Consider the following 10,821-nt stretch of genomic DNA (forward strand, 5'->3'; position numbering starts at 1 on the left):
TCTAACGGCATGTTCGGAGGAGGAGGCCCCCAGGGGTGAGACGGCGATGACAAGCGACGCGACACACAGCATAACCTGTGTGTCAGCCGACCGCATACCGGTGTAGTGGATGATTAGTGGATCACCTTGGACCGGGGATTGGAACCGGGCGAGGAAAGAAAATTCGAAGTGTAATTCAATAAACGAATGTGATATGACTCCTGGAGTGTTTTTTTTGTCTCAAACAATCTTTATTTCTTGTCTTTTCTTAGCCACTGCTCGCTTGCGTCAGTCGATCGATCGTGGGGTGGGCTTTTGTTTTGAGAGATGGGAGATGGGACAGGTGCTGGCGGCGGCGGCTGTTATTCGCATTGTTATTCTCGGGGGCCAACAACAGCAAAACCTCGCCACGGGTGCCACGTAGCCACGGGAGAAGCTAGTCCCGCTGGCGGGTGTGGCTGGCGGGGTAAAGTCGAGACGCGGGGTTAGAAAGGTGGCGCCGAAGAGACCGGACCGTGTGCGGTGCACGGCACAGAAGTCACTTACACAACTAAGTCAGGGTATTTAACCACAGTATTTACACATTAAGAGCCGAGACACAGAAGAACGAAAAAAAGGGGAAAAAAGGCTGCCTAAAGTCAATCGAAAGTCAATCTCGTGGGGTGGCCCGCAGAGGGGCGTTTCGGGGAAGGCAGACCGCAGCCTGCGGTTTCGAATCGATCGATCTGAATCCGCTTAGCCCCTCGCTGTACCGGTTGTGTGAACAATTGGGTTGTTTTGTATTTTTTCGACACTTTTCCGACACATCATCCGTGTGTGTGTGTTCATATTTTGTATTAAATTAAATTATAAACGACAAAAAAATACATACATTGTAATATCCACAGCGCATTCGGTTTCATTCATTTTATGTACGCGCCGCGCCACGCCATGGAGCGCCTTTTGTGTGCTCCGAACGAACGGAGACACATGTGTGTGTGTGTGTGTGTGTTAAAATGGCCACCTTGCCGGGTGCGCCCTCCTGTCAAGGTGGACAAGACCGAGAGGGGGACTCCTGCTACTAAAGGAAGTAATGGATGGATGGAAAACGCGAACGCGAAGAACCGGAAGGATCCGGGTGGCATGGTGGCCTTCACCGGAACGGAAGACAGGAGAGAGAGAGGGTCCGAAGTTAGTGACCCCGGAAAGGGGTTGGAAAAGTTTACCAGAACAAGAACAGAAGAGGAAGAAGAAGAAGGACAACAGGCCCAACCCAACTAGGGGATCAGGGCGGGTTAGGAAAGGGTGGTCAAGGGGCGACCCCTTCCCGGACGACCTTAGAAGAACCCGTCTCCGGTCGGATCGTTCACCCACGGGTAGTTGTTGGGACAGCGGACACACGTCTGCAGGTTGATCGTCTCGCCGGGGACCTCCTTGGAGGTGAGCTTGCACGAGTGAGGAACCCAGCAGGCGGGCTGGCCATCGACGACGCACTTCTCCCTCCACGGTTCGAAGTTCTTCACCTCCGACACTGTCCGAGGGTTCTGGATCCACTGGATCACCTGGGTCATGGTGACGAAGTACACGTCGTTGTGGTTGGACAGCACCTCGTCGATCCAGTACAGGAACGCGTCCAGGAACTCCGGGTTGTTCTTCAGCCAGGCGGCGTGGAAGTAGAGCCCGAGCGGGGCCCGGTTCTGGTCGTAGTGCCGGTCGAAGTTGTGGTTCAGGAAGTTGTAGAACTGGTCACCGGTCAGGATATTGGAGCACGAGTCGACCATGGCACAGCCCGGCAGGTACTCGTCGTTGGTCGGGTCCTCCCGGCGGTCCAGCTCGTTCATCACCATCTCCCAGACGGCGTGCGAGCGGGTCGGGCAGCTCTGCAGGTTACCGTGGCAGCGGTGCGGCATCCGGAAGTACATCGTGTACGGCCAGAGCGGCGGATTCGAGAGCGGCGCCGTGATGGTCGAATCGTACAGGAACGCCTGCTCCTCCATCATCGTGAACTGGTTGTTGCCACCGACGCGCAGGTACGGCGCCCGGACGCCCACCACCGAGTTGTCCGTGATGTTGGCGTACTTCTCGATGATGATCCGCATGCCGGCCATCTCCTTCGCCCAGTCGTCCACGGTCGCGTTCGACCAGAAGCGCTCCTCATCGTTGTGCCTGCGACCGGAAGAGCCCGCCAATGAACCTTTCCTGAATGCCGTTGGGTCATATGGCCAACTACCACGCGGGTTCTACGCGCCACTACCAGGGTTCTACTTACGTAATCGAGTGGACCGCAATCTCGTGGCCCTTGCGGTGCGTCTCCTGGACGGCCGAGTAGTTGGTGTACTTGTGCGACACGAAGTACGTCGCCTTGATGTCACAGCCGTTCGGGTTCTTGCGCTTCCCGTTGAAGATTTCCTTGTACAGGTCGATGTTGTTGTTGTTGATCGCATCGTCGAACGTGATGGTGATCATCATCGGCACATCCTTGGCCGGCAGGTCACCCGGGATCGTCGTGCCGTCCTCCGAGCAGAAACAGTCCGGCAGAACGCACACTGTCGGATCGCATGGTGGCGCACGGTTCGGGTCGCTTTCAATATCTGTTGGAGGGATGGAAACCGGAAGTCACTCCGAAGGCGTTAAAAGGCTTTCATGATTTGATCGATCGCACAGAGAACCCGGAACCGGGCGGGAAGCTGTCAAAGGAACCGCACATGACAGCGATGACTTGCTGCGGTTCAGATAACCGATTCAAGAAAGGTCGAGCTGCCTCGAACAAAGCCAACTAGTAGCTCATTACGGTAACCTAGCAACCACCCCCGGGGGGGAGGCGCCTCCTGGGCGAGGAGCTTGTTTTTCTACGCTCGTTGCTCGGCGGTCGAAAACATGTTCCCGAGACCGGATTCCAGTTTGCCAACGAAATCGAGAGTGAAATTCAATTTACATACCAACCCGGGCGAGGGTCGGGGCGCACCGTGCCGTGGTGAAAGATCCGTAAAGATCACACCGATTTGATTACCCCACCACCAGGGTCCGACCAGGGCAGGGTAGGGACGGGCGCCTAGTTTTTGTGTCCTCCGGAGAGTTCAGGTTTTTCACTTTCATTCGGCAGGTCGCAAACCGGCTCCTCCCCGGCCGCATGTGTCTGTGGCCGCGTCCACTCCCCGGGCCGATTACGCAAAGCGAAAGTTTGCGGCGCACTGCGTCGGAGGACTCACCTCCCGGCGCAACTCCCGGCGTCACCCGGCCCGGTGATGCCGGTCGGACCGAAAATGCAGTGACACGACGCGTGGCCACGATAACGAGCCCAGTTTGGAAGGCCTAGCCCCGTCCCGTCTGACGCGCGTATGTGTGTGGGGCCCGCGGGGGTACACCACCCCCCGGGACCACCCCGAGAGAGCGAAGAAACCTGTTTGCCGGACACGCTGCTGTAACGTAACAAAAAAACGCGCCAGGCTTGGATGGCGCGCGACGTGGAACTTCGACACACACGCACGCACTACGCCCGACCGAGGTGTCTGGGCCGTGACGTATACGGAAGGGAAGGGCGCCGTTGTGTCGTGGTCGTTTTGCCACGACATCGCCACGCTCAGATGCGGCTCCGGTCTAAGTGGCAACTCACACGGCACCGAGTTGGTCGCTTCCTGGTTGGGCACCGGGCTACCTTAGAGGTGCCAGGCCATGCGAGTTCCACATGAAGAACCACTTTTTTCCCCACATCACCGACAGGCCAGAACAAAGTAAGCGAGGTGGCGCAGTGTTCCTGGACCCGGCGAAGGTCACCAGTCGCGCCACGGAGCAAGTGGATCCAAGTGGTCCACCTGTGATTGGCAGACGATTGATGGCGCACTCTAGCGACGGCCAGCCTCCGGGATCTAACAAGGTCTCTATGCTAATCCGAATGGTCCGATCGGGAAGTCTCGACCGACTAGGAAGTGGCGCACTACCAAGTCTCGGTCTGTCAATCTGCAACTCCTCTATATCTGGTTCACAGATTCCAAGTCTAACATGTTTGGGTCTCAAAAGTTTCAACTGACAAGCTGGCCAGCTGGCCTAAACCCCAAAGGATTGGGTGGGTGATGAAAATGTGGGCCACCGAGTCGGACCAAGCAGAGCCGGACCAAATCGATTCTGAGCGCGGCGCGGCCGGATAGCGTGACGCGCGCTGTGCAAATAACCAATAAATAACCCTATTAGCCCGTCGTGTGTCGTGGCGTCACGCGATACCTCTCTGTCTGGGCCGCGTGCCCGAGAATCGATTGGCACACACACAAGAATTTGAGGTTACGAATTTTGGGCCATCGTGGCCACCTTTTGATCCGCCAACCGCTGGGCTGTCGCAACCGCCGCTGGGCCCTACACGGCCACACCGGCCACAGTTAATTGCTTTCTGGCCACACGGCGGCGTTGTTATTTTTTTCGGGCAGCGTCCCGTTCTCTGCCCGGTTCGTCGTGTCACATTTTGTTCGCCTTTCCCAACCGGAGTGGCGGAGTGTCCAACCCCGAGCTGGGACCGGTTGAACCACACGGAGCAAGCGCAAGACCGCGAGGAGCGTGTGTCTGGGTGTCTGCTGACGATTGATCGCAACCACTAGACACTAGATCAGTAACCAGGGATTGCGTAACCATTTCTACGCCATTGAAAGCGGGCGCTAGACAGAGAGAGAGAGAGCGCACGAGAGGTGGCCACTTGGAGGCCTCCCGGCCCGAAAGAGGTCTTGTGGCAAGAAATCTGCACACACATGGGACATACACTCTGTGGGCCCCCCCGGTCGCCGCCGATTGGCCGCCTATAACCTACAAACCCGCTTTGCCACACACACACACACAGAGGGTCCGGACCGGTTCGACACTTGCCGGAGCCGGGCCGGAGCTCACTCTGCTTGACCTAAACTCCGGCCCGAGCGGCCATCGATCGATCGATGTGTGATCGAGGGAGAGGGAACGAGGGGACCTGTTTCGTGGCATGTCGCGGCAATTGATAGAGAAATTACACGCCACATACGTCACTCTGGTGCCCGTGGCCGGCTGGTGGCAAATTTTTGGCAAACCTAACGCTGCGGGCGACTGGGAATTAACACATGGGATGGAAAGTTCCGAGCTTAACACATAGATGATGCAGGTCTTATTACATTCAGCCTTTTTTAGTACTAACCTTCGAACGAAAGTCGTTCAAACTTCATGATGTTCTACTCGTAAGATAAGAGCATAGGCTTAGAGTGACATCTTTTTTTGTTTTTTTCAAAATAATGGATCGAAAACAGTTTCGTCGTAATTTTACACTGCTCCTTTTGATGGGAAAAAGTAGCGAAAAGCGGTATAAAGACTCCGCGCCATCAGAAGAAAAACTTAGCAGTCCGGCTAAGAGTCATCATAGCAACCATTGACATCACGGGCACTGTCAGTTGACGTCCAAATGAGGCGGTAGTACCAGAAAACATAATAAAAATCCACCAAATCGTTTTGAATGATCGAAAAAGCGAAGTACCGTCAGTTAGCTGATATTGTTAAGATACTAAAAATGATCCATCAGTTTACTCCAGAATCAAAACGATCGCCATCTGAGTTGAGAGCAACTGCTGAACCTCGTCCAAAGCGCCCGAAAACACTCGCAATCGGCTGGAAAGGCTATAGCCTCGGTATTTTGGGATGTGCGTGGTCTGATATTCATCGACTATCTTGAGAAGGAACATCCCATCAACAGTGAATATTATATAGCGTTATTGGAACGTTTGAAAGCTCCAATAACGGCACCAGAAAGAAAAGTTGTTCGAATGAAAAGGTTATGGCTGAAACTGAAGCCTACTTTGAGGCAAACGATAAATCGTTTTACAAAAGCAGAATGGAAACGTCAGATCAGCGCTGGAATGATTGTGTGGCTCTTGAAGGAGACGCCGTTGATGAATAAAGCCAACTTTGACCAAACAAAGTCGTATTCTTCTTTGTTAGCTCCGGAACTTTTCAGCCCATGTGTTATATGCAAAGCACCTCTCGGTGTCGGCCCGCTCTTCGGCTCTCTCTCTCCCTCGCTCTGTATCTCGGCGAGCTCATCTCCCGGCCGTGGCCGGCTAAGATGCAGAGATTGGCGCACTCTCGGGTCGGGTCGGTCTAAAATATGCGCACATAATTATTCTCCTTCACGCCTGGCGAGATGAAAATAGGCAAATGGCCGCACGCGCCCAAAGTGGCCTGGGCGGCGTGACATTGTGGCCGGCTGTTGTTGCGTAAGTGTGGCCATGTGTGTGTGTGTCTCGGTAATTCAACCTTAGTCGGCGCGCGATCCCAAACATAACCTTTGCCATCTGCGAAGATCTACGTTACGACGACGACGATCCTAGTGGCCAGCATCCGAAGGCGGCTCCCGGAAGCTCCGGACGTCCTTTCTCCTCCGCCGCCAGGTGCAAAATGTGAAAGCGCCAACACACCTGACCATTGTATTGGCCAAAAACAAACACACACACACGGGGCACGCAATTGCGCCGATGGCCGAGGGTCTAAAAATAGCGACTTCACTTCTCTGCTGCGCGAAAGAAATCGAAAGGGAAAGGGACTTCGGGGGTGAAAAGGTCCTTTCTTTTCCGACCCGCAACCGACCGCCGGGTGAAAGGGAAAGTTGGTGACGTCGTGGTGAAATTCGGACTGCCGGACTGGCCAAGAGAAATTGGACGCAGACCCACCCCCCCGATAGAGCTCCCATGCGACTCGTGCGCCACGTGGCCGTCGATCGGCGTGAAGATGCCACGCGAGATCCTGCGCCTAGCAACACACAACGATCTGCGCCGGCCAAGGTCAACCGGAGTTCGAATAGTTTTTTTTCGGAGGCGCCCCCAAAAATAGGGCCGCGCTCTGACCGCAATTCAGTGCGTGCGTGCGTGTGTGCGTATCTGGTTCAGAGGTGGCTCCTCCCAAGGACGTCCACCTGGATCCGAGACGGAATGCCGCGAGACGAGTGCCGTCGGCCACGGTGGAGCTTTTTTTAGCACCACGTAACACTCTCGAAAGGAATCTCGTTTCGGGGTGTTATGCAAATCGATCGCCCCTAGGCCACCCGCCTGTGTGGGCAGGTGTGTGTCTGCTAATTTTGGCACCACCTCATGGGGCGGGGGGACATTGCATGGGCGCGTGCTTACCGCAGGAGTTCTCGTCCGAGCCGTCGGTGCAGTCCTTCTCGCCGTTGCAGAAGAGGCCACGCTCGATGCAGTTGCCGTCGCCGCACGCCAGGAAGCCGTCCTGGCAGAGCGGCTCGTCGGTGATCAGCAGGGGTTTCACCTTGCGCTCCTTGTTCTTGAATTTGCAGTTCTTGACCGCGTCCTTCCAGTCGCACGTCTGCTTCTCGATGTCGAAGTACAGCCCCGCGGGACAGCGGATTGCTTGCAGTCCCTGTTTGCGAAGAGAGAGAGAGAGCGGAGTGGAGTGAAGTTTGAAGGCCGCGATCTCCATGTTTCCCCCCCTGGACCACACACTTACCGACGAGGTACACTGGATCACGTCACGGCAGTTGTCGCCTTCGCCCGCCACCAACCGGAACCATTCTCCGGCGTCTTTGTCTTTGCAAAGCTCTTTCTCGAATGACTCTTCCTTCTTGGTGGTCTCTTCCGCCTGTCGCTTGATTCGCACCTCGGCCGTGGCTGTGAGAGAGAGAGGGAGAAAGAAAGAGAGAGAGGTTAGATAGAGTAAGTGCATCTGCTGTGCATAATTGCACCGGTGAAGGCTGCAAGCTGCGGAGTGCCGGACGGACAATTAACCCGCCACACTATCTGTGGCCTCCGGTGTCCAGCGGGGAGAAGAATCATCTCCAATTAACCCGCGTTCGCCTTGAGCACTCCCCCCTTCCTCCCGGCCGCCGGCCGCCGGCCGAGTGTTTATTTTTAGGCTCCGATCGCGATCGGCGCGATGGAACTGGATGGAACTCCGAAAAATAGGGTTTAGTGCCGCACTGCACCGCGTGGTGCACCGTGCGGCCATTAATCGCAGTCAGTGCGCCGCGCACTTTGTAGTGTCGTAATGGACACGCGGCGCGCAAGGACCCACTCACGGGGTGAGCTCATCTGCATAATGCGCGCGCGCGCTCGCCAAAGAAGTTCCGATGGCGCAACATGATCCCCGGGGCAGTCAGCGCCGGAGAGAGAGAGAGCGAGAGAGGAATGGAGGTGGCCCCCCGGAAAGGTAAAAGGTTAAGCCGAGTGAGATATATCGTGGCGCCGCCGGATGATGCCCCCATCCATCCAGGCCAGGCCAGGCCGCAGTCGGAGGTCTCTCTGCGGCGGCGGCGGCGGCGGCGGCAAAAGGTTATTTTCGATTTTCGGAATCGATCGAGCGATGCAGTTCGATTCGTGGGAAGCTCGAGGGGTGAGGGTGGCTGATGCGGGACATAAAGTCGTCGATCGGTGCGCGAACATGGTCACGAGTCGCGGCACGCAGCATTCGATTCGCAAACCAATAGAGAGCGCGCCCCGAAAAGGCGAAGCAACGCTAGGCGAGGCGAGGCGCGAGTTGACATTTAGTCGGGGGTTGGGAGCACCCCCAAAACGTTGCGCCATCGGACGGGGTGATCATTTTCCACGCCGTCGTCGTCGGCGTCTTCGTCGTGATTATGATGATCACCATTATGCTCCGGCGGCTCCAACGTTCGCGTTTAGTTGATCTTTTTTCTTCCCCTTTTAGTCAGTGCAATTACGGGCGCTCTTTCATCATCAGCGCACGCTGCGGGCCTTTCGATGGCGCAATTATGACGATCTCATCGAAGCAAATAATTCGCGGCCCGATCTTGTGGGTTGATCTCGGTCTCGGCCCCCCAACGATCGATCGATCGATGAAAAGTGTGAAAATTGGCATCCAGAGCGCCCCCAATAATTGCAGGAAGTTCATCGATCACATCTCTCGAAGGAACGGTTGCGTGTGCGTGGCCGCGGAACGCGGAAAAAACGTCGGGGCTCTCGTGAGGGTCCCCGGGTTGATTTGCTCGTTCCGGGTCCCCGCCGGGGTGACTGGTGACTTATGCAACGATCGGAAAGCCGGATAATGGCGCAAAATAAGGCAACCCCCCAACAGACACTCACAGTAATTGCGCAGAGTCGGCTTCATTACCCGGACCGGACGCAACAAAACGCAAGAAGACCTTCCGTGAACCGCTTCACCGGGTAACCGAAGATGGGCACGAGCGAAGGGCACGCGGACACGCCGGTGCGAAGGGCCTTTAGAAAGGTACGGGGGGGGGGGGGGGGGCACAGCACCAGAAGTCACGCCGCCAATGCACCAAGCCACATACCGCAGAGAATATCTTGGCACGCCTCACTGAGCAGCGCCGCGGGCGCGCGGGTCAGGTGTGGTAGAAGTTACACTCCTTTGGCAACGGCTCCTCCTTTCAAGTGCGCTGGCCAAATCCGACCGGATTGGAAAGCTCACCACCGGGTGGAGGGGCCTTGAGCAGATCAGCGCTGATCCGCTCGAAATGTCTCGCCCTTTGGGCCTTCCCACGCCTCAGGAGCTCACATTTCGCGTCCCCCGTGGGTCGGCTGCATTGTCACGTAATAACGTGACAGGCGCAGGGGCAGAAAACAAACAGAAATTGAAGAAGAAATCGCAAAACCCGCGATCGCCGCAGGCCAAGCTGTGGAATGCCAACACACACGCCACTCTCCTGGGCAGGCGAAGATGGCGGCCATTATCCGTGGCCGATGATAACCGGCCGCTCACGATCGGGGGGGATGCTGTGCCTGCGCCGTGTGATTGTATAATGTTATCACCTGGGCCTCGACCGCCGTCTCCATATCCGGTATCGAGGCGCGGCGCGTGTTTTGTAACTGTTTCTTCGAACCTGGGCGGAAGTGCAGCTGCCAGGGGAACAGAGGGGGGGTGTCTATCGATAATATAATCGGGGCCATTGGGTTCGGGGCGTCCGATGGCAATTTGGAGAACCGCCTCGCCTGCATTTGCATTTGCGCCTGGTGACGTCAGCGGGTGCGACCTCTTTCTCCGCGGTTCCGAAGCCTGTTGAAATTGGAAAGTAAAAGCTCGGGCCTTACCTGATGCCACTAGCAGCGCCACCAGAATGCCAGTTAAGGCCAGAGTCTTCACCATGTTCTAGTCTGTCTCTCTAGGCCGATTTTTGCACTCGCAGGACACACTACTCAACACGGAGGATTCGCGGGGACACGCGGTCCAGAAAGTTAAGCACTGTAAGCGCAACTAACACATCACACACACGGTACCCCGGCACGGACGAACGGACTCTTTCTCTCTCTCTGTCTCTGTAGGCTGCTTGGCCTGAGCAGCAGCTAATGGAACCTCCGTCGACTGGGACTGCGGTCGAGACACTGATTTCACTGCGGCCACGGTGCACCGTTTGCAGCTCCGTATAGTTTGGGGGCGCAAACCGAACGAACGAACTCGCTTTTCGGGGGGCACACACAGACGACACGACGTCGGTGATCGTGGCTCGGATCGTGTGTCTTGGGGGCCGTGGAACCGATTCCGCGCGATCGGTCGTCCAAATTCCCTGCTCAATCGCAACACACTCAGCACGAAAAAACAACAAAAATGCACAACGAAGTGTCCGGCGGAGCGCGGAGCACGGACTTTTATGAAACGCAAAAGCGCTCAGCTCAGGAAGCTCGCTTTTATACGACACGGTCCGGCCCTACAGTCACTCACGGGGCTCGGAGGGGAAATCGCACCGTGAGTTACCGTCGGCGCGACCCGAGTGAGTGCCCAGTGGGCGATCGAGGCGATCGACCAGCCCGCAGTGAGTGAGCCGGAGGCCGTGAAACAATAGGACCTCAGAAACATGCAGCCCGGCCACAGGATTCGGTCCAGCTTCAGGACAACAGAGAGGAGTGTCCTTTTCAGGGCGATATTCGGCCTTCCATCAAC

General features: G+C 56.4%; 1 protein-coding gene across 2 annotated transcripts; it reads right to left on the reverse strand.

The window, feature by feature from the left end:
• Positions 1 to 223: 223 nt before the first annotated feature.
• LOC128277618 (chitin deacetylase 1) lies at positions 224 to 10,526 on the reverse strand. 2 transcript variants are annotated; one of them, XM_053016099.1, is made up of 5 exons: positions 9,975 to 10,526; positions 7,417 to 7,577; positions 7,080 to 7,329; positions 2,228 to 2,549; positions 224 to 2,124 (listed from the first exon to the last, which is right to left on the reverse strand). In XM_053016099.1, exons 1-5 carry the CDS (start codon positions 10,027 to 10,029, stop codon positions 1,296 to 1,298), a joined length of 1,617 nt encoding a protein of 538 aa, XP_052872059.1. In that variant the 5' UTR covers positions 10,030 to 10,526; the 3' UTR covers positions 224 to 1,295. The 2 variants fall into 2 exon arrangements, with proteins under 2 accessions (XP_052872059.1, XP_052872060.1); XM_053016100.1 differs by having other exon boundaries at positions 7,417 to 7,554; positions 9,964 to 10,526.
• Between the last annotated feature and the right edge of the window lie 295 nt (positions 10,527 to 10,821).

This window comes from Anopheles cruzii, chromosome 2, assembly GCF_943734635.1.
Source record: "Anopheles cruzii chromosome 2, idAnoCruzAS_RS32_06, whole genome shotgun sequence".
Taxonomy (NCBI): Eukaryota; Metazoa; Arthropoda; class Insecta; order Diptera; family Culicidae; genus Anopheles; species Anopheles cruzii.